The sequence below is a fragment of the Corvus brachyrhynchos genome, unplaced genomic scaffold, assembly GCF_000691975.1.
Source record: "Corvus brachyrhynchos isolate BGI_N302 unplaced genomic scaffold, ASM69197v1 scaffold10, whole genome shotgun sequence".
Taxonomy (NCBI): Eukaryota; Metazoa; Chordata; class Aves; order Passeriformes; family Corvidae; genus Corvus; species Corvus brachyrhynchos.
The window spans coordinates 3981909-4009093 of NW_008236180.1; the positions used below are offsets into that span (position 1 = coordinate 3981909).

A 27185-nucleotide genomic window follows, 5' to 3' on the forward strand; every position below is an offset into this window, starting at 1 on the left:
TGTTACTGAGAGAAAACGTGCCCGTTTCCCAAGGACCGAGGTAGCCTGGTTTTGTCTGGAGACGGGCACATCCCAGTCTGGGATGGCTCCCCCCGGGCTGGAGCGAGGTGTGATGACAGTGTCAGCACAGGAGCAAAAAGCCCGGGGCAAGAGCACAAGCAGGGATGGCACCACAGGGGCCTGTCACCCCGAGGGGCATGGTCAGGGGCTCAGATGCATCTTTGGGAGCAGAGACTCCCCCCATGGTGGGTCCCGGCCCGAAAGGACAAAGGGAATGCGAGGTGCCCGGGAAGCAACTGGGATTGTCCTAAAGTAGGACCCGTGATTGTCTCTCGATGCTGCCCCCATCCCTGTCACACACCTCCTGTGGCCACAGCTGGGGAACCGAGACTTCGTTCCTCCCTCCTGGGTGATCGACATCTTCGGGATTGAGCAGAGGGATCCTGAACCACCCTTGGATGCCCCCAGGCCGGGGGGGTGGGGGGGACAGCTGGCCTGCCATCCCAGCACTCCATGCCCGGCAAACACAACCCAAGCACCGAGGCACAGCTCCCTCACTGCACCCCTGGTTCCATGGCTGCACTGCCACTCTCCACAGTGCGCACAGCATTCCCACAACTTCCCATTAAACCCTCTAACCTGACCCGTCCCAGAGCACCCCCCTCTGCTGCTCACACCTCCCACACCCCCAGCCCTGCTCCCCTCCTCTGCCTGTGCCTCGCACCACGCACACAAACCCTGCCAAGCCGCCGCCCCACGGAGCTGGTCCCTGCCCAACACGTTCCCCCCGACCTGCGGCCGCAGGAAAAGCGCTGCCAACTCCCCCTCTCATGCTGCTGCCGGACCCTCCGCCCGACCGGGTCAAACATCTTTGGAAACATCACCCTGGAGCTGGGAGGCCGCCGGACAGGTGGGCAGCTCCCGCCCTGGCACGGAGCCGCTGGGGGAGGGTCCCCGCCCACGGGACCCCGCTGCTATTGCACTTCTCTTTCGCTCAAGAGTCACCAGTTTGGCGCAGGGGAGGGGAATCACGGGCCGGGGGAGGCAGCGGACCCCACCGAGGGGTATGTACACGGGCAGGGGGTGAAGAACGTTCCAGCTTCCTTGATCCTGTTTGTTTTCCAGTGTGAAACAAGGTCCGTGATTTGTTTAAAGTGGTTAATTGATATTTTCTGTCTTTTTTTTTTTTTCTTTTTTCCTTTCTTTTTTTAAAAAGAGGGTGAGAGGAGGGTGGGGCAAGGGGAGGTGGGATGGGGAGGAGGGGACATAAAACTGGGAGAGACCCCCACCCTGTTACCCTGGGCTGTAAACGAATCCTCGGAGACGAGTCTCTGAGCTGCTCATTTCTCGGGCATCTTGCTGGCTCCTCCCTTCCGCTGGCTCGGGGGCTTGGGGACGAGCTCGTCCCCCTCGGGGCTGCCCCGGGAGCCTTCCCAGTGCTCGAGGGTTTTCTTGTGATTAGTCTTTGCTGCCACGCTCTCTCTGCCCTTCGGGGACATTTCTGGAGGCCTCTCCTTGGGTTTTCTCCCCCTTTTCTTCCCGTTTGTGCTTTTCTTTTTCTCCTCTTTGCTGGAAGAAAGCTGTTCCCTGTTTTTCTTTTTCCGGCTGGCCTCTGAGGAGGTTCGGAACCAGTTCTGTGTCCGTGGGGTGACACGGGGGTTAGTGACTGTCGGGGGGCAGGCACTGGCACCAGTACCAGCACCAGCACACACAACCTGAGCCTGGCCCACCCCTCACCCCACTGGCATCACCTCCCAGAGGTCAAACTGCTCAGCAGCTGCAATGAGCCTGGGGGTGTCAGGGACATCAAGGGGAATAGGGAGGAACCCCTCAGGCTGATTAGGAGCTGCCACTGTGCTCTGCTCTTAACAGACATGGATGGATGGATGGATGGATGGATGGATGGAAAGGGACATCCCAAGGATGTGTGTGTTGGAGCAGGGACCAGCCCAGTCCAGATGCAGCTCCTTCCTTACCTCCGAATGAGCCTTGATGATGTGGTACTTGACGCCACTCTCGGAGCTGAACTCCTTCTGGCACAGGAGGCAGCGGTACTTGCCCACTGAGTGGTCCCCCTGCAAGACACAGCAGCTCCTGCAGAGCTCAAAGTGCCCCAAGGGGTGGCCCTCCCCTGGCCCTGATGCTCCTGTGACCTCAAAGTGACACAAAATAAACACTCGTGTCTGAACCACCACATCTCTGCCAGCCTCGGTGCCAGGGCAGGAACTCACAGCCACATCCTCTCTCTGAGTTTCAGTCCATGCCACTCGTGCTGCTGTGTGTCCCCAACATCAGGTGATGGGGCCATCGCCCTGTGTCCTCGCTGTCAGCAGATCTATGATCCCCTGGGACTGAACCACCATTGGATTTATGTCCAGCACTCACCTAATTCTCCTGTTATATTGTCAGAGAGCCAGGGTGACTGCTGGATTCCTGTCAGCAGCGCCCTGGTGGGATGACGGATCTGCCGGCTCTGCCGCAGGTCACGGCACGCGGGAGATAATGTGCTCTCTATTGACGAGGGGGTTATGGATGGGCCCCTCTGGGCCATATATTTCCTCCCTGGGAATTTCTCCATAGCTGTAAATCCTGAGTTAGACGGGTCTCTCATTTCGGGAGAGGACAGGCCTGGCTTCAGGAATCCTTGTGCAAAATCATCCTGGTGCATCAATCCCCACTGAAGATGGGGTGCTGCCTGGGAGCGGCCTCTGCTCTTGCTAAGGCTTCATGTTTTGCAACCAGTTCTGCAGGATTTTACAGCGGGAATCACAGACCCGTTCTGGAGGGGCTGTGATTTATTTATGCCAAATTTGTTGGCACATGTATTCAAAGTAAATCCTCTCCCCTAAGGGGAAGAATCCTGCTGATGGCAGTGCAGGGTCACAGAGCAACTCCCCATTGCTGAGTCCCAATACCTGACCCCAGCTGTGCCAGATCCAGAGGGTGCAGCTCTGTGGTTCATGGAAATGTTCATGCAGATCCTGGCTGCTTCCTGTGCATGGAACCAGCCAGAAACCAGCTCCATTTTCTCTCAGAGAAGGAGCTGTCCCGGTCTTCTGTGTTTGCTCTTTTATCCTGCATAAATCCAGCTTCTCCTGCTGGATCCCTGCAGCCCATTTTCTAAATGATCTCATTAAGGGCTGCTGTTCCAGCTAGCGCTGGAAGAGTGCGGGAGTTGGTGTTTTTAATAACCACAGGGTACGTATTGGAGCTGCCTCCTGGAAGCTCTATTCAATGGAAGCTGCAGCTGGAAATGTTTCAGGGTATAAAGCTTTAGCAGCTCTTACTTGGTTCCAATTTGAGGGACCTACACTGAGCTCTTGATCCCTCCCCTGGGGCAGCTCCAGGGCACTGGAGCTCAGGGCTGCTCCATCCATCCAGTGGGAGGGCACTGGTCTCTGCACAACCAGCTGCCTCTTCCAGTCTCAGCCTATCCCAGAGGCACCACACCAGCATCCCTCCAGCTGGGCTTCCAGAGGGGCTGTAAGGCTGCCCAAATTGATGGAAGAAGACTCCTGATTCCCACCTGCCTCAGGACACATTCAGTTTCCAACACCCACCACCTTGGCTCTGAGCTGCTGTGGCTGACGCACATTTGTGTGAGGTGCTGGCCATGCTGGATAGCCAAGGGCTTGTGAATGATCCAGGGGCTGCAGGGACCAGCTGGGCAGGGGCTGCTGTGGGACAGGAGAACATGAAGCAGGAGGGCTTAGTCCCACTGCCGTGTCCCCGAGACACTTTGTGTGTCAGAAGTCTGGGTACTTGGGTGAGAAGTTTGTGTTGTGGCACCTTTTCTCTACAGCTGGAATGCCAGCCACATCCCCTCCAATCCATCTGCGCAGCTCGAGCCTCTCTGCCTCCATCTGCCTGGTGACAACTCACTGGGAGCAGCACTGCCAGCCAGCCCTCCAGCAGCCACCATCCTTTAACCTGTGCCATTGTCCCTTGGCTTGTTCCTTCCAAACCAGCTAGGGGGAAGAGAAAACCCAACACCAAAGCCACCTCTGAGAAAAGGGTGTAAAAGGCAGGACCTACCTTGTTGCAGTTGGCCAGGTGAGCTTTCAGCCCCGAGACACTGGAGTAAATGGCTTCACAGCACTGCAGGAAAAAACAAAGCAGGGTTAGACACGATCCCCCTCATCCCCTGCCTTCCTCTGAGCCATGGCCAGGAAGGTTAACGCTCTGCGAGGCGCCGAGGGCTCTGGTCACACGTTTCCCATTAGTGCTAATGGGAGTCATGTGCCCAAATCCCTCTACAACGGGCTGAAAAAACCTCTCCCCTAAATGTCTCCGTGGAAAACCTACATTTGTGAGCTGTCGGGAGGTCCTGCTGGGCTACAGGAGTTCTTGGAGCCACAGCAGAGGCTTAATGGAGGAGAGAAATCACCCAGGCAGCAGCATGACCAGTTTCTGAGCAATGTCTTTTCCAAGTGCCCGTGTATGACATTAATTAGCCAGCCCAGCTCCCCTGGCCTTGTGGGAACAGCCTCCTTCAGAACTCCCATTAGCAAGGCTTTGTTTGGGACGATAAATCCAGGCTCAGCACCAGGGTGGGGTTCACCTCTCTGTCAGCTCGGGCCAAGGCTGTATTTCACAGCGAGATGAGGCACACGCACCATGCCCTGAGGTCTGTGCTTGCCACAGGGCTTTAAAAAGCTTGGCTTAAATCTATCTTCGATTAACTCTGGGAAAAGCAGGTTCTCTGCATCAAAAGGCTGTGCGGGATGAGCAGCCTTCACCCTGTCGGGATCTTGGGAGCTTCCCAAATGCAGCTCCAGAGCCCAGATTGGGTAATGCTGCACCATCAGCCCAAGGGTGGCCCTGTCCCCAAGCCTGGTGAATCCCAAAGCTGGGACACACTTTCACCAGGCACCGCAGCAAGCTCAGGGAAAGGAGGTGAAATGAGGGTCTGAGCATCTCTATGATCAGCAGCCCAATGAGAACCATTTTTGGTGGGTTTCTGCCCCCAAAACCCCCCTTCCTCCTGCAGACTGAGTCCAGCCAGCCCATGGAAGAACAGACAATCCTTACGTTGTTGGGACAGTTGATGCGGCCCTTCTCCTTCACTTCGTTCTTCCAGTTTTCCAGCAGCCTGGGATTGAGCTTTGGAAGCCCTGGTCGGGTGTAATTGAGCTGTGAACAATAGCAGTCGATTAGCAGAGCTGCACACCCCAGCCCGGTCCTGCCTCTTCACACGGGTCTTGCCCCGCCCCAAAGTGAATCGGGGCTGAAAACTACTCTGGCTTTCCCCAGAAATGCCATTCTCCCCTCGGGCACTGCAGGCCAGGGAGGTGGTTCTGCCCACTGCCCTGCCACTGGCGAGGAGTCCGTGGCAAACAGGAGAGGAGAGGCTCCTGCTCCCGGGTCCATGCCCACAGGGCCAGGACTGGACCCGGCATTTTCGGTGCATGGTGTCAGCACAGCCCTTCTGCCGTGTTTTATAACCAGGGGAATAAACAACCCTGCACACTGGGCAGAGGGGCCCAGCCTCCATGGCTGCCTTCCATGGATGAATGGGCACAACCCGTTAAACAATGAACGGCTCTTGTGTCTCTGCCTCTCCTTCTGGCAGGGCTGGTCCTTCCAAGTGCTTTTAATTAGCGCTTTATTAGCGACTTTGAGGGTTAGCATAGCAGGCCGGCCCTCTCAACTCCAGTTCTGCATGTTCAGCACAAGCCCAGGCAGCTGTGGAAGCTCCAGGCAGCTTCAGGCATCTCCGGGCCTCCCAGCCACTGTTCCTGGCCCTACCTGCAGGGCTGGTCCCTGCCTGACACTGAGCCACTGTGCCAATGTGCAGGGGACACTGGGCTGCACAACCATGCCAGCACAACTCCCAGCCCAGCCTGGTGAGCTCTGCTATAGCCAGTGGATGTTGTTTGGTCCCAAACTTGCCCTGAGTGGGAGCAGTGCTGGGTGAGCCCACAGACGGCACGGTGCACGTGTGGGTACGTGAGAACATGCCACTCTCCATGGGCACCTCCGAGCATGGGACACAACTGCATCCCTGCATCCATGCTGGATGGAGAGGATGCATGACCAAAAGGTGCTTGCAGAGGTGCAAAGGCTCGCAGAGGGCCGAACAGCCCCTGAGGACCTGGAGCTGGCAGTTTGGAGGCAGCAGGAAGCTGGCTGGATTTCTTTTCCAGCTGTAACTTTTCCTGAACATGCTGATAAAGCTGCGAATCTGCCTTTGTCCAGCTCCCACCAGCTGTTCCCAAACCCCCCTGCAAAGGGAAGCTCGTTGTAGAAGGCTCAGGTGCCAGCTATTCCTTTCCACTCAAATTGAAGTGATCCATGTGCCCCTGCAGCCTTCCCCCGGCACGTGGCGGGGCACGGCCGGGTCAGGGAGCACTGGGCTCCATGTGAGGGGCAGGGGCACAGGGCCTTGCGAAATGGCGCCGTGAGCCCTGGTACGGACGGATGTGGATGTGGAAAACTCCCCCGAGCCCCAGCATGCTGCAATTCTGTCGTGCTTCGCGGCTGGGGGAGATGCCAGCAGAGCTCTTTGAAGCTCTGGGATGGTGCATCTACCAAGAGCTTGGTCCCCAGCCCAGGGAAGGCAATGCCACCTCCAGGGGAGAACACAGGAGTCCCTTTTTGCCATTGATACCGAGAGCCAGGATGCCAAAAGGCCTCCATAATTAAAACCCAATCAATCCCATGAATGAGCAAACATTAACGGTAACCGCACACAGCCCCAGCAACAACCTCTCCCTCGCGCATCCCTGGGGAGGAGGCGAGGGGGGATGTTCAGAGATGTGGACTCTGCTGCTCTGCTTTCCCACTCCAGAGAAAAATCCCTCCCTGCTCTCCTCCAACAGTCCTGCACAATAACATGCAAATCCCATGTCTTCCCAGGGCGCTGTGGTTCTGGGAATGTCAAAGTCATCTTTATGTCTCTATTAAGAGGGAGCCCCAGGCATGGAATATTTTATATTTTTTTTTTCTTTTCCATTTATTTTCCTCAAACAGCCTGTAAGTGAAAATTTTCATGGCCAAATCATTAAACGACTACAACTGGTTTTGGCTGCAGCCCATTTCTTCTGAACAGTCGAAGGATGCTGGGCTGGGAAGGTTTGTTTCCTTTGACTGACGGTTTTATTTAATTAACTTTCTTATTTCAATCCTCTCTGCTCCCTCGACAGCTCTCCCCTTCCCCAAAATATATCGCAGTAAATAAGAACCATGCGGGATGTCTCAGCCAGCGAGCGCCCCTGAAGCCTCACCCAGGTCCCCAGCACAAGGCACAGTTCTCTCTTCTTCCTGTGGAGGTTGTGGATGATGCCATGAAGGCAAAACGCACCTAGGGGTGCTGGCCAGCAGCCAGGTCCCACAGGAGGGTCACACCATGCCGGCTCTGCCGAGCAAGGGGAGGAAGGATGGACTTGGCCCCGCAGCTGGAGCTGGGATCCGGTTTGGCCCCCAGTGGCATGAGTCTGCAGGGCTCAGGCTGGCTCCTGCCTGGATTGCAGGGCCATTGTTTTGGGGGACAAACCCAAGCCAGCCTCTTCTGCTCTGGAATTTATCCTGGTTCCAGTATAAACCTCAAGCCTGGAGATGACTTTTCCCCTTTAGCTTTGACTGGCCTATGGCCTATGGCTGCCCTTTGCTCCAGATCCCTGGCACACCACGGCAGCAGGCTCCATGGGGATGTGCAGACTTCATGGCTGCCCCTACTGACACTGAGACCCTGAGCCATGGGGAGGGAAATGGAGTGTCCATGTATCCCACAGTGGAGCTCTACATCCCTCCCTGTGAGCCCATCACAACCTCCAGCACCTTGAAGCAAGGAACCCCACCTCAAGCTCTACCAAGAAAGCATCACACTCTGAAACAGTGGGATTTCCACAGCATTTTCTCCCCTTCTGCCTCTTAGATGCCTCTTCCCCCTGCTTGAGGAGGTTGTTCCTCATCTCCCACTATACCCCAGAGCCCACTGCCGTGAGCTGGGAACCTGCAGCCTTCAAGGCTGCTCATGGGCAAGCGACGGCCCCAGCAAAGGCCAGAGGAGGGTCAGCATCATCTTCGCAGAGCTTCTGGAGAGGGGATTTTTCCCAGAAAAGCAGCAGGGGTGTGCCCTTCCCCATCTGACATCCCCAGCAAGCGGCTGTTGTGAAACACCCCATCTGTTTCAGCTTATCTGGAGGCAAATAAAGATCGGAGCGAGAAAATAAGACTCCAGTGTATATTTAGAAATGCTGGATTTGGTTAGCGCAGACCGAAGGCAGCGCAGGGCCTGGGATCGAGCAGCAATCGTTTATTCTGATGCCATTGCTTTGGTGTGAAGGAATCCATCCTCCCGGGGAAAGGCGAACGCATCCCACCACAGGCCACCAAGGGGATCCAAACCCAGCATCCCTCTCACCGGCTGGGACCAGCTGCCACGTGGCCACAGCACAGGGGCTGCACTGGGGCTGTTCCTGCCGTGGGGCTGCGAACCTTCGTATCCCACGGGCTTGATGAGGAGCTGTGCCTTCCCCTGGGAAAACGTTCTGCTGCCTGGAAAAGGGATGGAGAGGGGTGGCTTTCTTCATCAGCTTCCTCAAAATCCACACTGACTGCTGGGACCATGGTGGGGAACTGGAGAGTTCAGGGATGGAGCTTGTCCTGTGCTGCAGCAAGTTTAGGTGTATCCATCCACCACTGGTTACAGATCAGAGCTGGGAAGCATCTCTCTCTCTGGAATCCTGGAAATCCCTAGGGCTTGCTGAAAAGGTGAAGGAGCTGCTGCAATCTGCTGCTGCTCCCTGACATCCCACTTCTCTCCATGTCCAGTACGGGGTCTGCAGGCCCAGCAGTGTACCCCCAATGGCTGGGTATGGCTCAGTGGGAAAAAGAGGAGGTGGCGTGGTGGCTCTTCTGGGACTTCCATCGGTTCCCACCAGTCCCAGTGCCCTGGTCATGGTGAACTGGTGTTTATCTTCCTGCTGCTCCAGTGGCTCTGGGCTGTCAGCTCCTTCAGGGACAGCCACCACACATGCTCGGCAAGGAGGTGACATGGGGATGCTGCTGGCTGCTCTGAGCCCCCCATGTGGCACAAGGCCGTCCCACAGGCAGTTCTGAGGGCAGCTCTGTTTTGGGGCTGTAATGAGGTCAAATTGGGCACTTGCTGGGAGGTTTTTTCCTACACCCTGAACTGAACTAACTTGTAAAGGCAGAGCGGTCGTGAGCAATGCAAGCCGTGGCTGAGCAGAGCAGCTCAGAGTGTGCTGAAGTCAGCAAGCTCCCACCAGCCTCCCCGGGCAGAACCTGCCTCCCACCTCCTCCCAGCATCGCTCGTCAAGAAAAAATGTCATAGACTGAACAGATTATAAAGTGTTGTCAAGGGAACGTGACAGTCACTGCAAGACGTACCCACAGGCACACGCACAGCTATGTATGGATTCACCCACTGCACTGACTTCCTCCAAAATCCATCTGGGATTTCATGCAGAGCCTGAGGTCTCTTGATTCTCCAACCCAAGAGCCTTGTTTTGCCATCTGGGAGCTGATCCAATTCCCCCCTTGCCCATCTTCAATGCAAAACTGCTTCTGCCAACCTCACAGCAATTCTTTGCTTTTTAGCACTGAGATGGGACTCAGTTAAACAATCAGACTCTGAACACAAGAAACGTCTCATTAAAAAACCCACCAGCACTTCATGGAGCAATTACGCCGGTGTTGAGACCTTTACAATGCCTTTGTATGTCAGCCTGAGCATGTGGCCCTTGTCCTGGCCTGGGGTCCTGCCTGCTCTCTCAACTCAAAAAGAAAATACCCAAAGTCCTGAGTAAAGGGAACAATTCCAAGAGGAAAGAGAAGAATGCAAGAGCTGAGACTGGAGAGGGGAGAAGAGAGCAGCACACCTCTTCTCCCGCAGTATCTGAAATGAAACAGCTACTTTGGGCTTGGTTTTTTTATGTTATTAATGCATTGCAGCTGAAGACATCTGGAAAACAACAATGGCAACACCAAGCACTAGGGAAATAAAATGTTTGCAAGCAGTTCTGGCCCTAAAACACCCAGCTCTGCCCCAAGGTGGATGGCAGTGCTGTAGCTGGGTCCCCTTCTGTGCCAGTGCCTCACTGGGGTGCCAAGGAGGGTAAAGAAGCTGCTGGTTTGTTCCTGTGCTGGTTTTCCAGCTGCCCACCATGTGTAGACCAGAGCTGAGCCAGGCTGAGCTCTTCTGAGTCTCTGCAGAACCATGGTGGCACTTCTGCTGAGCACACACAGGTGCCAGGACAGCATGGGACACACTGTGGGAGCAGGAAGGCATATTGGCCCAAGGCTGCTGTCCTGCCACCCCTTTTCCTGACGTGAGCCACATCACTTCTCCAAGCTGGCTCTGAGACTTGGGCTGTTCTCATGGCTTGGGCTAAGTCCTCTGGGGTGGGACTATTCACACTCTCCTGATGTCCTCTCATCCTCACTCCCATCTTTGCAACATGCCCAATATCTTGCCAGGGTGAATTTCAGAGCACTGGGCAAGAGATGCCCAACTGTTCAGAGCAGGGAACAGGCCTGGCACATAACTGCAGAGTCACCTGCTCAGGAAACAGGCTGCAGCTCATGCAGAGACTTGCAGGAGAGCTCTGCATTGAGTCCTGGCAAACAAAAAAACTCCCGTTCCCTCTCTTTTTTCCCCTTTGCACTGAAAAGGTTTATGATTTACTGCTGCTTCATTCCTTTTACAGTCCAGAAGGAGCATACCTGGAGGGAATTTCAGCTTTAGTACACTCCCATGAATAATCACCTCCTCCCACAGCCAGAAGGGAAGTTTGGTTTACCATGTACTCACTCCAATGCCTACAAAAAGCTCAAGCCTGCTGGGGCCCTGTGCAAACCCCACAGCATTGGGCCACGAGTGCACTGCTGCTGGATCCTGCAGGGCTCAGCCCTGTCTCCACTCTCTGCCTTCCTCTGCTCCCAGCAGCACTGCTCTGGGATGCTGCAGGCTCTTTATCTCCAGGAAAGCATCTCCCAGAAGTTAAGGAAGAGACATGGAAGGGAGGGAATTCTGCCTGGGGCATCTTTGCTCTCTGACAGTGCAAGGGAGGAGGTTTCAGATCCGATCTGCTCTCTTCACGTGCTCCTCCTGGCTGCCAGCCTCTACTTCCCTGCTCAGCATGGACCAGAACCGACCTCCCTCCCCAACACTCGGGGCCAGACCCTGGTCTCTCCACAGTGCACCACCTCTTCCTCCAAAGGGCACAGCTGCCTGCTGCTGGGAGCCTCCAGACCACAGCGCCTCAGCCTGTGCTGGGTGGGCTCTTCAGCAATAAATCTGCCATCACAGCTAATTAATTTAAGACACAGCAAGTGAGACATGTGAGGGCCTCAACCAGCTGGGGCCAGGCTGGAATCCTGGAATCTCTGTGTACAGCTGGGGCCAGGCTAGAATCCCAGGATCTCTGTGTACAGTGAGAACTAAAGACTGCTCACCCGCTTTGTTTCAGGCACCAGGTCATCCTTCATCCTCCGCTTGGTCCAATCCCTGGCCAGCTCGTCCTCTGCTATCTCCTGGAGGTGGAAGACGGCTACTTGGGCCGATGTCCGACGGATGCGGCCGCTCGGGGTCCTCTCAAAATCTTCTACGGGACCAGGCTCTGGCTTCACCTCTGGCTCCTCTGGAGGCTGCAAGAGAGACAGAGTCAGGAAGGGCATGACGAGAGAACAGGCGAGCTCTCTGGCCCCGGGATGGGGATGCTGGGATTTGGGCTGTGTGTTTCCACACTTGCTTTGGGCCTCTGCACTGGAGCATGGGAGCAAAGGGAGTATCCGCCTCCCTCAGCCCAGCAGTAGCCATAGACTGTGTCCCTCCATGCTCCCATGTGTATAAATATCTCCTGTTATTAGAGTTAGGGAGTGATTAGTGTCGGATGCACTGCCAGTAGGGATCAACAGAACAGAAAGGGATGCTCCCCAGGGACAGATCCTGCCACCCCGGCGCTGGCAAGCAGTCGGTGTTTGTGAGGGAGCAGCCTGAGGTCTGGTTTTTTTTCCTGCAGAGCACGGATGCAGGGTGGGCTGGAGCACAGCCCTGTGGGCACTGGGGAAAGGGAATGCTGCTGACCACTCCCATAAACAGCATTTTTGGAGGGGTGGAAGAGGGTGTACCCTGTTCCCCCTGACACTGCATGGTACAACACATGTGCATGGTGATTTGAGGGAGAAAACAACACCGGCCCGACGTCTGCACCTGCCTTGCCCGGCCCGGCCCTGCCCGGCTCTGTCCTGCCCATGGGCTCCGCAGCTCTGCAGTCCCCCCCGGGGGGGGATGGCCCCGCTCCTCGGGCTGCGGAGGCGTCCGGGGGGCTCACCGAGGCCGTGTGTTCTGACCGCACATGATAGTCGTGGCCAGCCTTGGATTTGTACTTCTTGCCACAGTGTGGGCAGCTGAACACAGGCTTATCGGCCTCGGCAAGCTGCTTCCCACACCGCTTCTGGTGGTACTGGTAGCCCATCAGGCTGGAGAAGTTGGCCACGCAACCCTGTGGAGATGGGGAGAAGGGGAGGGTTAAGGAGGGCTGGGGCTTCACGTGCCCGTGTTGAAAAGGTTGGGGTGCCGTTTCTCCAGGGAGGAACATTCCCGAGGAGCCCACTCCAAAGAGCAGCTCTTCCAGCCCATCCCATCCGAGTGTTGGAGAATTTGACAGTCCCCAAAGAGCCATGCACAGGCAGGACAGTGCCCTGGAGGGATGGGAGGAGCAGTCCCTGCCCCTGGCACTCTCTGCCCCAACACACGGATAGAGCTCTCTGGACAGACACACACAGCAGGCAGCAGGAGGGGAAGGCACTGGGGAGGCACTGCCTGCATGGAGAGCAAAGCACCCACGGGACAAACCTCTGCCAACGCCTCCCTTACCTGTTCGTGACTTGTCTGCAACCAGCTTGGCTCTGGTTTTGGTGTGGTTTGGTTTGGTTTTACGCTGTGCCCAGGACAGGCTGTGCTCCTTCCTGAGCTCAGGAGGCAGAACCTGCCCTCCAGAGCTCCCCAGTCTGCCCTGTGCCCACCCTCCTGCCGGGCTGTCCCGTTGCTGGAGTGCACAGAGCCAGTGGGACAGGGATTGGGATGGCTGAGCTAAGGTGGAAACATCGAGCACTTGCCAAGGGATGCCTGGAGAGTACATGTCCCCCTCTGCATGGGACTCACTCCTTCCACCTTTTCACAGAACGAGAAACAAGAATTGTTCTCGTACCTCATTGGGGCATTTCAGTTTTCCCATCTGCTTTAGCACTTTCCTCAGCCTTTCCTGCTCTTCCTGTTCACCAAGTCCAGCGGTTTCCACAGGAACAGGCTGGAAACAAGGAAGTAACAGAAGCGACAGAGTCAACCATTTACTCATGTCCTCTGTGCCAGGAGTGGATGGAAAGCCCCTGCCTTGCAGGGAGCTGCCCTGGGCTAGAGGGAACCTCTCATTAGGAGAGCTGGATCTCCCACTGCTTCGTTGTTATGTGCTGGATCTGCTCATGTCTTTCCTGTGATTACACCTAAAGGCCCAGCTGAGAAACGCAGGAGCAGTTCCTGCACAGAGGATTCACCAGCAAGACTGAAGAGCAGGAGATTAAGGCACAGGTAAAAGACAAGTCACAACTGGTAAGCCCGGGACACGTAGAAATGTAGTTATGCCTTGCCATGGTATCTCAGAGACGTACAAAACCAGACTTTTAGAACAGCATCTACACTAGCGCCTGCAAAATTTTATTCATGATAAATTTTGTGGCTGCTTCTCCCATGCACAGTGGAGAGCTAAAGACCAGATTTTGAGATTCGTGCAAGGCAGAACCCATCAGTCGTGGATTTGCAGGCACAGTTTTGGAGGCAGAGCTTTGCCACTCAAAATCTGCCTCACGGTACTCACCGGATCTTCCCCCATGCTGGGATCTGAAATCCTGTTTTATTTTTTCAGTCCTCTGCTCTATTTATCAGTATCAATATGAGCCTAACTCACTACCTGGGAAGGAAATGCTTTCCTTGGCAGGAAGGGGGAAGACCACCATCCAGGCTGAGCAGTGTGTGAAATGCTGCAAAGGTGGATCCCTCCTTTACAAAGACCATAGAAAGAGGACTTTTGATGGATGGCTTCATCCATCACCTGCATGGAGAAAGGAGGCAGAAGACAAGCACAGCCCAGCTCCCTTACCTTGCTGACGTGTTCAGCCATGGTGTGGTAATTCAGCCCAGCTTTGGACTTGAACTGTTTTTTGCAGTGCTGACACTTCAAGGCATCCTGCAGCTGAAGGAATTAAAGGCAAGTCACCAGAGAGGCCACATCCTTCCAAGTGCTGCTGCTGCTGGTGGTCAATAACCCCATGGGTGGCTGTTGCTGCAGCAGTACGCAGTGGTGGGACCCAGCAGGCAACACAGCATCCCTGTTTCCTATCCCAGTCCCTGCCTGCAGCTCAGAGCTTTCTCTCTGTTGTCCTGGATATTGTTATCAAACCCACATGCCCCAATTTTTGGAAAACATTCCATTTTGGATTTAGATTTAAAGCCTCACTGGATGAAAACATCTGGATCTGGTGTCTTACTCTTCCTGTCAAAGGGCTAGAGAGAGGAGAAGCTTTGATCTACCAATGCCAGTGGACTGTGCTCTGCAGTCCTGTTAAGTAAAACAGATGCTGGTGTACAGTGCAATTTCTGGGTGCCTGGGCTGTGTGAAATTAAGGACACAATCACAGGAGGATAATTCCTGCCTCATGCTGCCCTGCTGTTTGACCCAACTCAGCCTCCTGAATGCATGGGGAGATGCATTAACTGCACACCCCAAGGTACAAGGGGCACTTGCACAGTGGGTGAACAGATCTTGACTTCTGCTGGGGCAGGGACCAGAATATACGCCTCAGGACATTCATGCTCTGGGCACCAAGACATAGAGTATCTCAGTAGGGAGCCATTGCCTGGCCAGCTGTGGTCATTACTGCTTCTGCTGACAGATGCTTCACCTTCACTACTCTCTCTTCAATCAAGACATGACTAAAAGCTGGAGAGGCAATGAAGGTGGATCTGCAAATCTCTCCTCATTATGGAACTCCAGGAAAATGAAGAATAGACTCACTGCAGTGAGTTGGGAGTGACTCATGGTACCTGTGCTACCATCAGTTAATCTTGTCTCAGATCCAAGCGCTTGATCCTAACAAGGTGGATGCTAACAGCTCCTTGACTCACCAGATGCCACTACCAGCTAATTTGGGATTTACTCTTCGGGTCAACACCATGTCCACATTCCAGCAAGCCCTCCCACCCGGGATACCAGGAGGATATAACTGCCCTTGCCTCCTTCAGGCTCAAGAATGTTGCAACCCTCTCCATCCCTTTTTTCCTTTCCAAAACCAAAGCAAACAGGTGCAGACTGCTTTGTGACAAACATGGAACAGAGAAACCAATTTCAATTTTTTTATAAGAGTTTTGGGAGCCTGCACATCATTTTCCCATTGTCCCAGCAGCAGGGTCTCACTCACTAAGGTTGTGCCACAGATTCATCTCAGAGATGGAATGGTGAGAGCTGCACCTGTGGTCACACACTTGGAACTTAGGGACTGTCCTGCCTGCGATTCCTTGAAGCATCCCAGCTCCTGGAGCAGCACAACCAGCTCTGGCAAGGACTGTCCCTCTCAGGAAGGGTGACAGAACACTCACTCCAAGGGCTGGAGCCCCAAATCTTTGGCTGAACACCCACTGGCATATTTCCAGCAGGGAAGACACCGCTGACTGCTCCAGCAGAGCTGTGTTCACCAGGTCACCTGGCTGTGCAGCCTGCACAGAGCCAGCCTGGCTTGGGAGATGCTCCGAAGTGGAGGAAATACGACCAGTGATGGCCAGGATCCCCACTCCACTGAGGCCAGGAAGATATCGGAGGCGGCAGGATTCTGCCCAGCATTGCTGTAGTACGGGGTTTGGGAGGGAGAGCAGCCTCCCACTGCTGTATAAACAGCAAGGCAATGGCTGGGGAAGCATTTACAGAAAATGAATGTGGAATCAAAGCCCAGCCACATATTTTCAAAGCAGGAGGCATCGATCCTATGTTGGCTTTCTGTGGCGACAGCTCCGCCAGGTGACGGATGAAGACGTAATCCTGCGCTCTGATGGATGGTGGTGTGGCAGAGAGACAATTTTTCACTGCACCATTACTGAACCCCTGCGTCCTGACAACCTGCCTGAGCACATCCAGGCTCAGTCTCCCTGAGACATGCTCTCATGCAACCACAGTTTATCTGGCCTGATACAAGGCACAGTACACAGTGAAACCCCACAGCCAGGGCTCTGGAGGAGGACAGATTAGAGACAACCCCAACAATCTCTGCAGCCTTACAACTACTTGTTTAGCTACTAGAAATACCTGACTCTGCTGAGATACTGGGGCAAGAGGCCCAGACCACAAAGGGATTCAGAATTGCTGAGAATTAGTGTCCAAATCCCTCTGGGTTGATGCAAACAAGCCACCAAGCTGAAGATGACCAACAAGTGCTCTATCAAACACAGTCCAGAAATGGTTTGAGGAACACCACTGCACATTTATGAGTGGCACATATATATATCCATTCCCCTCCAAAACCCATGTGTTTGACTGAATAAAGTGAGGCCTTACTTTCTGGCAGACATCCATGTGTTTTTTGAGCCCCACAATAGTTTTCCTGGTTATAACACTGCAGGTTGGACAGGAGACTTCTCCCTTCTCGCTGATCTCCCGCTGCCACTGGTCCTCAGGGTTTGCTGGTGAGGGAGAGGAGAGAGGTGTTACATCCAGCCTGCCTGGGCTACTTGATAAGTTGAAAAGCAGTGAAGTGGGAAAGTTCCTGATGTTAAAAAAAGAGAGATACAGTCTCCCAGGCAAAGCCAGAACTGGACACGAACCATGCAGCTGTCCCTGCCCTACTCTCCTGCAGCTGCCCAAGCAAACCAGGTCACTGGGTCATTTCATGTGGAGTTACCAGACCTGCTGACCTGGGGAAAGGAGGTTCACCTTCCCAACCCCGCTGGTATCCTGCACACTGGGAGTTAAAACACGATGATGCCCCCAGCCACCTGATCCTGCCCTGCTTGGAATAACTTCCCCCTGCCAAATGAAACAATTAGCGGGAGTGAAACAAAGGTGAGCGTCTCAGCTCCATCCGGACGTGTGCCTGGAAAGCTTCTCTGGCAATCCTCTTCCCGGCAGACACGGAGGAAGCTGGGGGACTGCTGGCTTCCAGGCATCTGTTTATTTGAATGGCTGTGACCGGCCTTTAAAAAACCCAAAATAAGAGATACGTGGGGCCAAAAGCAGCTCCCAGGCCCAGAGTTCATGCCGTGTTCTCAGCAGAGCAGTTCTGACCTTCCACCAAGGGAAGCCTGGGCTGAATAAAATCCGCCAAGTCTGTTTATTTGGATGCTCTTACATGGCTGTGAGATCAGAGAGTCGTTTATTTGAATTTGAAAGCAGTGCAAGGCAGTGCAGCTGTGTTTATCTTGCACATCCTGCATTCCTCCTGCTGTCAGAGCTCTCAGGGAAAGCAAGCAACCTGTGCTGGCTGTAGGCTGCACCTCGAGGCTCAGGGAAGCGTAATTATGCTCAGAGTTATGCACTGGTGTCATTCATGGGAATGATGTTAGAAAAATGCCATCACCACATGGGTCACATGCTGACTCACAGTGAAGCCAGGTGGAATTTGGCTCTCAACTCCCAGCACTTTCATCACATTGATCTGGCAGTGAACTGAAGGTAAGGTGGCCCTCAGGATGTCAATTCTGGCTGCACTAACATTTTAGCACCAGTGGCTGTTCCTACATCTGTGTTACGTCTCAAAAGGGCAGGAGTTCTGTGCTCCTACCTCTGACTTTGTGCTGCTTCTCCTGACAAACCTGCCAGAAAACTCACCCAGTGAACAACCCGCTGGGCCAAAAGGGGTGTGGGGACCATGAGCTGCAGGTGAAGGTGGGGATGGTGGCATGAAGGTAGGGACCATGCGAGCTTGGGGTAGTGCACAGAAAGTAGCTACACTGCACACAGAGCTGCTGCCTGTGCTTTGCCCCCACCAGCCTTACCTGCTGGTAGATGCACAGATGTTTCCTTCTTCACACCAACTCCTGGAGGTTTCTTTTTCAGCTCCTCCATGTTGGCATTTCCCTCCAGCTTCTTGGCTCGATGGGCTTTTGCTTTGTCCTCTGCTTTGACAAGACCTGTAAAGAAAGAGGATTTTTATTCAGTACTTGCTTTAATACCTTCAGAGCAACTTGCATTTAGCAGGTAAAAAATCTCTCCCCCTAAGCCAGGGACACTGAGCTGGCTGCATGTCTGCCAAGGCTGTACATGTAGGCTTAGATCCATAATTATGACAAGCAATATTCTAACAGCTTGTGCTGTTTTATAAACAGCACCATTTCTCCCAACACAAGTTTATGAACTATGGAAACTCCATGGCAAAGCAAGGTAGGATGCCTCTAGCCAGGCAGACAGGCTGGGGAGGAGGGAATAGGGTGTTTTACAAGAAACTGAAAGGGAGAATTGGAACAGCAAATTCAGTGTGTAAAAGGGATGTTCTTGCTGATGCTCCTGCACTGGAAAGGCTGTTTCACTCCCCTGGATCAAATCCCCCAAATCCACACGCAGTTCAGCCCTGTGCCTGTGCTGCCATAGAAGGTGCTGGAGGCAATGAGCTGAAGTACCAGGGTTAGCTCCACACCTGCCCCACGGGGGTCCACATCCCCCTGAACCTGGGGGTGGTGACTCTTGCAAGCCCAGGGTCTGAATGGAGACAGCACCCCATGATGTGCTGGGGCACCCTTGTGTTTGTTGAGTGACTGCCACAGGGAACTTTGGGAATGCCTGCCCCATCTTCACTTTCCATCTAAGGCAGTGGGTCATGGGGACACCTTGTTCTCCAGGAACCCACAGCAGACACTTCAGTCTCTGGCAGGGGCTCTGTGGGGAAGATGAAGGAAACAAGCCCAGACTTCCCAGGAGCCAGGGGAAAGGAAATCACAGTGACCACATCCAGCCTGCTTGTCGGTGTTCAATTCCTTCAAAGCCATTAGTGCCTCTCCCCCGAGTGCCTCATACTGGAAGGTGCTGCCTCCTGCAGTGCCTGGAAATCTGCTTTCTATTTCTCTGGCTGAATGTATCCCATAGTCAGCCTGAATCCAGTTGCTCTCATTCCGGGGATGCTCCAGGATTCCCCCTCCTTCCCAGCCCAGTTGGGTATATTTATGGAGCATGACCAAAGTCCCACTTGCTCTTGCTTTGTCAGGCTGCAGCAGCCAATTCCTGGGCTTCCTCTCAGAAAACATCCCGGCAACATGTCTCCTCTCCCTTGGATTCATCCTCCTGAATGTGGGCGACAAGCCCTCAGAGTGTGAGGGATGGGTGCGTCACCAGCCTTTCTACGCAGCAGAATTCCTTCCCGACGCCACTGGAAACACTGTGACATCCCAGGATGGTGGGATGGTGACGAGATGATGTTTCTCATATCTTGCTGGTGTCAGCAGCTCATTACTCTTGTGTTACAGATGAACATACCCGGATCCTTTCCTCTCTTCCCTCATTTCCCAGCACCAGGCTCCAGAACAGAGCAGACAGGGTTGTTATCAGTCCCAGCTCTGCTGCTGCTTTTCACTCCTTTTATGACTCTCTCGTGGTAAAAGGCGCCAGCTCCTCCAGTGGGACATCCTTGGGCTTTGTCTGGCTCCACCACAGGGAGGGATCTTGGGGAAGGGGCTTCCCTGCAATGCCCTGGGGAGAAGGTACAACCCTATACGGAGTCGTCCTGTATTACCTTTCAGTCCAAACGTCCCCGAGATGGATGGCTGCTCCCCCGTAAACTTCTTAGGAGTTTTCTGTTTCCTTCCTGACTCAAAAGAGAGAAACAGAGAGAGAGATTTGGTCAAATAACTGTACTGCCAGGGGGATTCATCAGTCCTGGGGCATGGAGTGGGCACACACTCCATGTCAGGAGTGGGTCAGGGGCTGTCAAATGAAGCACCCACCCACTAAACACCAACAGACTGCTGCTTCCCACCCCACAAAACCAGGACAAATATGTTTTTCAGGGTTAATTCAAGGAGTGGAACTGGTGGCTCTGTCTAGTGCCAAAAGCCAAGCAATTCCAACATGTGGCTGTGGTGGTTTGCTTTGGTGCTGCAAGCAGTGAAACCCCAAACCATGACAGGGACAACCACTGCCCTACACCAGCTCTGCAGTGGCCATGGACAGATAGAGACTCCTCATCCTGTCCCAATCCTTCAGGAAAATGGGTTTGCTAGAACCATCCTAGTTTAACCTAACACACTCAGTGAGGACAGACAGGCTGACATGGTAGCTTGCTGTGCTGCCAGGAATTCAATCAATTTCCAATCCTATCACAGGATTGTTAAGGTTGGAAAAGACCTCTAAGATCATCAAATCCAACCATCATACAGGTCCTTTAGAAATATTTCTACCACAGCTACAGCTGAGTTTTAACTCCCAGCGAAGCTGCAAGAAACTGGAGAGTGGGGGCAAGTTATTAGGGTCAGGAAACAAGGCTTGGCTATCCCTTGGATTCAGAGAGACAGCCACAGCAGTGCTGGCTGCAGCAGATCCCCTTCCCGTGGGACACCTCTCTCTGGGCTCCCGAACCAGCGTAGCCCCGGGCTCTAATCTTACTGTGCTTCATCCTCTCGGGATCTTCCTCCTGCAGCGAGGCCTGGCTGCCCCGCTGCTGCCCGGCATCCTTGCCACTCGAGGACTTGGCCGTGGGGGTGGCAGCTGCCATTGCCTCAGCCGCTGCAATCTGGAACTCCTTGCTCTCCCGGCTCTCCACCAGGCACTCGCCATTCTCCGTGTGCTCCTGGGCCACGGCTTTTTCCGTCTTTGCCTGTTTGGGATGGATGGTGGGGCAAGCTGAACTCTCAGCAGCTCTAGGGCAAAGCACAGAGGGCTTGTTTAAAGAGGGGTTGTTAGACAAGTGTCCTGACACCTCTCCCCCCTCGCCAGCCCAGGTTGTAGGAATGGAGGCAGGCACATTCCCCTTCTCCCAGCCATCCCTATGCCACTGCCATGCAGCCCAGCCACAGCCTGGTACCTTTTCTTTCCACTGCTCTTTCCAATGGCCTTGGGCACTTTGTTTTCCGCTTTGCTGGTTGGCACTGGCCGGTCCAAGTGATTCCAGAGCCGATGCTTCTCCAGCTGGGTTTTGGAGGTGAAGGCAGCTTCACAGTAGGAGCATGAGTACGTCAGCTTCTCTGAGATCGCACCCTGCGTGGAGCAGGGAGAGGCAGGTGAGCACAGATGTTAGACCACGAAAGAGAGGCTTTTTCTGACACAGGCATGAATCCAAATCACGTGTAATACCCTCCTGCCCTTCCAAACAGTTTCCGAAAGTCCATGATTCCTTGGGACCAGACCTCACAATGAGCTGCAGAGACCTCAGTTCCTCTCACACACACACCTCATGAACTGCTCCTGGCCCATCTCTGCCCTCCCCATTCTAACTTCATGTTTCTCCTGGGGTTTAAGGCCTGAGAGCAGCTTTACCCTGCAGATGGTAATGGAAGAGCCAGCCACTGGAAAGGACAGACAGTTCTCCAGTCTCCTTACCCCTTGGCAGCGCTGATAGTGGTACTTCAAGCCATAAATGCTTGGGAACTCCAGCCAGCAGCCTGAATTGGGACATTTCACCCTAGAGTGGGCTTTGAATTCGTCCTTCCACTGGTTCATCAGGGGGAGCTGGGAACAGGAGAAACAAGAGATAGCTGAGTGAAGAGCACCCTGTACTTGGGCGTGTGCTGATTCATCCCAAGGGAGCTGGGAGGGCACATGGGACCTCTGATCATTCCCATCCATCCCTTCCACCAAACAGCCATGAAGTGGACCCCAGGGATGTGTTTCAGTGCAGCAGTGCTCACTCGAGTGAGAGGTGCTGGGACAGATTGCCGTGCTGTTACCTTGCCGTGCTTCCCAGAGCACACGCACACTCCCTGCCAGGCTGGGGAATAAATCAGGCCCGAAGTCACCCGGCTGATTTAATCACCCCACATTTCATCTAGTCCATAAATCACCCCATGCCCCTGCTCTCATGACAAACTGCTCCATGTGTTGTCCATGCTACCAGGCAGGAATTAAACTGCACAACTCTGCAGGGAATAAATCACCCCCGTGCCATTGCTGCCGGCTCATTAGCCAAACCTGACATGGCTGTGACAGGATCCAGTCATCTGGACATGGCCCTGGGAAAGTGAGGTTGGAGAGGGGTACAGCTCCCTAACCAGGGTTTTAGAAGATGCTGGATGCCTGTATGGAGGGGTTGAGGGACCAAGATCTTGCTCAGCCCAAGACAAGGCTGCTCTGAAGATTAAACCACAGGGAAGGCAGGTTTAACCCTGAATGGTGCTGGCTGGAGTGGACAGTGCAGGGCACGTCAGACAGAGCGAAGCAGGGAGGGCTCGGGGATTGGAGTGTGTGGGGTCTCACAGGGATGTCTTTCAGTGCCTGGTTCTCAGCCTTGGGTCTTCCTTTCTTCCTGCCTTCGGTTTTGTCACTGGTTGCATTTCCTGCAAACAGACACAGCACACATCACCAGCCATGCCGGAGGAGCCGCTGTCCCAGTAATCCTGCTGCCCAGCCCCAGCTTCCTGCTGCCTGCCTGGTCCCCCCAACTCTAGGCTGGCCATTCTCTGTCCTACCAAGGATGGAGATTCCCCTCTGGAAGGCAACGCCAGCTCCCCTGCAAATGAGGTGCTGATAAGATGTGGTGCAGGGAAAAACGGTCTCCTGAACACAGGCGTGTTCATATTGCAGACAGCTGGAGTTCATTCCCTTTAGCAATAAGTTATCCTCCTCTGTTAGCAATTATGGCTTCAATCCCCTCAAGGTAACAGCGGCATCTGGGAAACATTTAGGGCACACGCATTTCCCCACAAGGCCACTGATTTTGGAAGCCCTGTCTGAGCTACATCGCTGGGGTCCAACCCTCTCCTGGGGTGCAGGTACTCCTCAGCATCCTGAGCTGCCCTTAGCCCGGTAAAGGCAGGGAAAGTCTCTCACAGAGGGGATCTGCCTAGCATAAACAGACAGGAGGAAAAATCTCCTTGGGCCTGAAGATTCCTGGATAGAGAAATCAACCATCCATCAGCATGACAGCCCTTAGTGTGAGGGTCCCCCGGGGCTCGTACGCTCGCAAGCCTCCCTCCTGGGGGCCGCGACACGGGAGGCAGCAGATGGTCTGAATTCATTTAAGCCTTTCCATCCTTTGATGTAACACTTAGCTACCAACACGATAAATAGGCGGTGAGACACCCATCTCGTTAAGCCAGACACACGCCTCTCCAAAGGAAGAGACCATCTCCACCCCTCCCACTCCCAGGGACCAGCTCCCTGCAGTTCCCAGGGCTGGGGCTTTTTGGCCAGCACAGCCCTCACTGCTGAGTTGAAGTGAGGGGGAGAGACACATTGAGACCCAGGCCACTCGTTTCAGCAGCCACCCCCCACGTCTTGCCACTGGGCTCATCCCCTCCGCCCCATCCACCCCCTGGAAAAGCTGGAAAGGACAAATCAGTTCCTTACCCAGCTTGGGCAGCTCTGCCGGTGGGTTTATCCTTGTCTCTGTCCTGCTTTCTTTGCTGGCAGTGGGTTTGTTAGAGCCTGCAGTTTTCCTTCCACCTTTACAGGTATAAGAATCCGCCATCTCTGAAAGAAGCAGGGGAGGCGTTAAAATTCACTCCTCAGAGCTGGGACCAACACATGGTGAAAGCAAGGAGAGCTGCTGGGGAGGGAGGGAAACAAGAAAACCATCACGCAGCTTCAAGATTCCCACAAAGAGAAGAAACGGGACGTGCTTCCGAGTATTTGTTCTACAGTTGAGGAACGCCACAGACATGGCTGGAAAGCTGCTTTCATTACAGCCTGGCTTCCCCTTCACATACAATGGCAAAGACTTTATTAAAAATTATGAGCTGACTTTGCCCAGAGAAGTAGTGAATAAATGGCTTTTCCTCTTCGTTTATTTCTCCGCTTTCATTTAAGACACCAAAAGCAAAAAAAAAATAGTGAGTTTTAATGAACAGATGTAATGATAAATTTCCAATTTTCCTTATTAATGGGAAACTGTTATAAACTGAGAATTGTTAATGTTATCTGAATTTTCCGTATTAATAATTCAATTTGGCTTCTCTATAAATAATGAACATCAGGAATTATCGCACAAGGCCCACTGTCACTCCTGATGGAGGTGGGCAGTAGGACACCCCTCCATTCAGCAGTGCCAAGAGGAAGCCCATGGCATGACTGGCTCTGCCTCTGGCTTCAAGTTCCTTCTTCCCCTCCCAACAGCACAAGCAAAGGCACATCTGAGGATGGGGGCTGCTCTGGGAGATGCCATATATGGATTTGGGGAAAAGAAGTCCTCCATGCCTCACAATGAGAGCATCAGGCCCTTGGGAAGAGATTCCTTGGACCACCATGACCTTGAGACCTTGGCTGGGACGGGATGATGAAGTTCACCCATGGGTTTTTTAAAACACGGATTTGAGTCATCACCCCCAATTCCTCCCACATGTTTAGCATCATTTAACTCAAAGGAGCTGATTCCCAAAGCATCCACACTCATCCTGTCTGTCCTCACGCCCAGAGGGACGGAGAAGCATCTCCTGTGTGGCTGGGTTGCCAGCCATGCCACCAACATGTGGGACACGAGGGTCCAGCAGCTCTTTCTGAGGTGTCCCCAGGGATTTCCTATGTAGGACTGGGGACTTTCCATGTGGGATGCAGCCTACATGCTCCGAGAACAACTGGCAAAAGCTTCTAGCATGTGCTCAGCTGGTGACAGGTATGTGGTCGTTTGCATGGACACAAAGGTTAATTGGATCAAGTGAGAAATTCCAGCCTTGGCAACTGGTTCTGTGGCACTTGGTGCTGAACATGGGGATTGCTGATTCAGCTAATTTGGGCTCTTTTGGTGGGAGAGCTGGGTAGGAATTTGTAGCCTGACTGCAAGCAGCTCCTTCCTGGAGCAGGCACAGAGAGGGGTCCCCACAGTCCCTTCCCAAGCCGCTGCTCCGCTCCCACCAGTGTGGGCACTGCTACTGTCCCCAGTCCTCCAGGGATAAAAGTGCCAGTCCCCTCCCTTCCCATGCTGCCTCCTGGCACCTCTGAGCAGTCCTCACTCAAGTTGCTCAAAGAAAAAAGGAAACAAAAAAAAATACTCACAAAAGACCAGCAAAGTGAAAGCTGAACACAAGATTTTCCATGCTTACAACGGGGTGAAAACCGAGAGGAAACTCACACAGCTGACACCTTTAGCCAGGCAGGGCTAGTGCCAAAATGCACAGAGCATCTGTGTCTGCTCTGTGTCTGTGTCTGCCTCGCTGGCCAGCTCAAGGTGACATGCAAAGGGTGACAGCCAGGGCAGACCCTGTTGACATCTTGGGTGCTCACCTCCTGCACCTTGTGACATTGCACACCACTGAGCATCACCCCGACTGTCCCTTCCCAAAACATCCAAAGTGCCCAGCTCAGCCCTGCTCCAGCAGCTGGACACCTCTCATCCCCCTTAACACATCTGTCCCCTCAAACAAACCCTCTCTGCCCAGCTTAAGAGGTTCTGAATCTTCTGTTTTTTCACACCAAATACTCCTTTGCACTTTCCCCTTATTTTTTAGCAAAATGAAAAATAAAAATCTCATCAACCAGTTAACAAGAGCCAAAATCTGCTCCCCGGCCACTGATACAACCCCAGGGATCACAGAGGAATTGTCCTGGGGACACAGAGCAAAAAGCAGCCCGTTGTGGGGTTTTTTTGGTAATGTCCAAACTTCACTCATTTTTGAGTAACACACACTGAAAATAGGCAATAGCCTGTGCTCTTTCACACTTTCCTTAAGGTTTTGCTGAAAACTCTTTTGCAACTGGTAATGGGAAGAGAAGGTATCCAGGATTCTGGCCATGATCCAGGGGTGGGATGTGGTGTGAGAAGGTTGGGCCTGGTAGCATCTCATGAGGCCTCCAGCTCCTTTTAGGTAACTTTCTAGAAGTTTGTGGCAACATTTTTGAAACATCCCATTCCAGCTCCAGGAAAAAAAGAGCTCCTGAGTGTGTGATGAGTGGAGGCCAAGCCCACACGGCTGGGAGCAAGGATAAGGAGGAAATCCACGGCTGCGGGAAGGGGGAAGTGACATTTGGGAACCAAAGGCGCTGTTCCCAAACCACTGGCAGCCCTGCACGGCTGGAAATTGGGAATGAAATGGGAAATGGGAAATAATTCCATGTAGAAATGCCTGTCCATGACTTTGGGTCAGGCCTGCAGGAGCATGTACGCAGCCAGGGATGGCTGCAACCCTCTCATGACCAGGGGAAAAGTCACCTGCAGATTCTGACCCCAAGTTCTCCTGCCGGGATTCCCACCCCAGTCCCATTGCCACGGATGGACTTTGCTGCATGACAACTGCGTCGTCACCTGTCAATCTGCTCCACCTATCATCAAGAACTTAACAACAGCTCCAGAGGTACAGAATGTCAAAAGCCAAGGGAGCTGCCTGTCCCAGCACAAGCTGTGTGCCAGCAGAGATGCGATGAGACCAGCACAGATGATGGATGCCAAAGGGCACTGCCATCCCTGTCCCTGTCAGAGCAGCCATGCTCCCTGCCATGAACTCCTGGCAGAACTGGAGCTGCTGTGAGAAACTTACAGGGAATAAAGACAAGGAAGCAGTGGGAGAGACTTCCTCTCGAAGAATAGCCCTCACTGGAGGTTTCCCCTGGAGGGAAGCACGTGGCAGGTGAAGCCCTGTGAGCTGCTGCATCTCTGGGCATGGCTGGTGGCCAGGCAGCTCCGGAGGGACACGGTGGATCCCGCCGCTATCACCCAAACCGAGTGACATCCATGGAGGCTCTCCAGGAGGAGAGCCTCACCCGAGGCATGCACCCACCGCTCCTGCCGCACATGGCTCTGACCAGGCGCAGATGAGGCTTTTGAGGGTGTAAAGTTTCTGTTCGAGGCGCGTTATCCCGTCCCTTCCCTCTCTGTCCTCGGGCACTGACATGAAGGCAAAAGCGCCCGCACATGCCTGGCACACAATGAGTCCTCACCGTGCCGCGGGGACCGGGGTGTCCCCTGTCCCGGGGGTCAGTGGGTGCGGGGAGCTCTGCCCGGCGCCGCTGTCATCTCCTGGGCGCGGGAAGCTTTGCCCTGCCCGGTTCCGCTGTCACCTCCCGGGCATAGGGACCTCTGCCCTGTCACCTCCCAGCCCGACCGTG

The 27185-nt window shown here is 54.0% G+C and overlaps 1 protein-coding gene across 5 annotated transcripts; it reads right to left on the minus strand.

Moving 5' to 3' along the window:
- Nucleotides 1–1100: 1100 nt before the first annotated feature.
- ZNF512B (zinc finger protein 512B) lies at nt 1101–27135 on the minus strand. 5 transcript variants are annotated; one of them, XM_017733856.1, is made up of 17 exons: nt 27018–27123; nt 23499–23621; nt 22407–22486; nt 21534–21662; nt 21019–21191; nt 20601–20854; nt 19732–19803; nt 18005–18139; nt 16569–16693; nt 14124–14216; nt 13179–13277; nt 12300–12470; nt 11422–11613; nt 5032–5133; nt 4036–4098; nt 1977–2075; nt 1101–1634 (listed from the first exon to the last, which is right to left on the minus strand). In XM_017733856.1, the coding sequence occupies exons 2-17, from the start codon at nt 23617–23619 to the stop codon at nt 1341–1343; spliced, it is 2202 nt and encodes a 733-aa protein (XP_017589345.1). In that variant the 5' UTR covers nt 23620–23621; nt 27018–27123; the 3' UTR covers nt 1101–1340. The 5 variants fall into 5 exon arrangements, with proteins under 5 accessions (XP_017589345.1, XP_017589317.1, XP_017589337.1 ...); XM_017733828.1 differs by having other exon boundaries at nt 12183–12470; XM_017733848.1 differs by lacking the exon at nt 13179–13277 and having other exon boundaries at nt 12183–12470; nt 27018–27126.
- Between the last annotated feature and the right edge of the window lie 50 nt (nt 27136–27185).

Bases quoted from the DNA above. Each gene is read 5' to 3' on its own strand.
- ZNF512B (XM_017733828.1), bottom strand. From the start codon at position 23,619: ATGGCGGATTCTTATACCTGTAAAGGTGGAAGGAAAACTGCAGGCTCT. The intron at 21,663-22,406 runs GTGAGACCCCAC...TCCTGTTCCCAG, and splicing joins AGGCACTGAAAGACATCCCT to CTCCCCCTGATGAACCAGTG. The intron at 19,804-20,600 runs GTAAGATTAGAG...CTTTTGAGTCAG, and splicing joins TCCCGAGAGGATGAAGCACA to GAAGGAAACAGAAAACTCCT.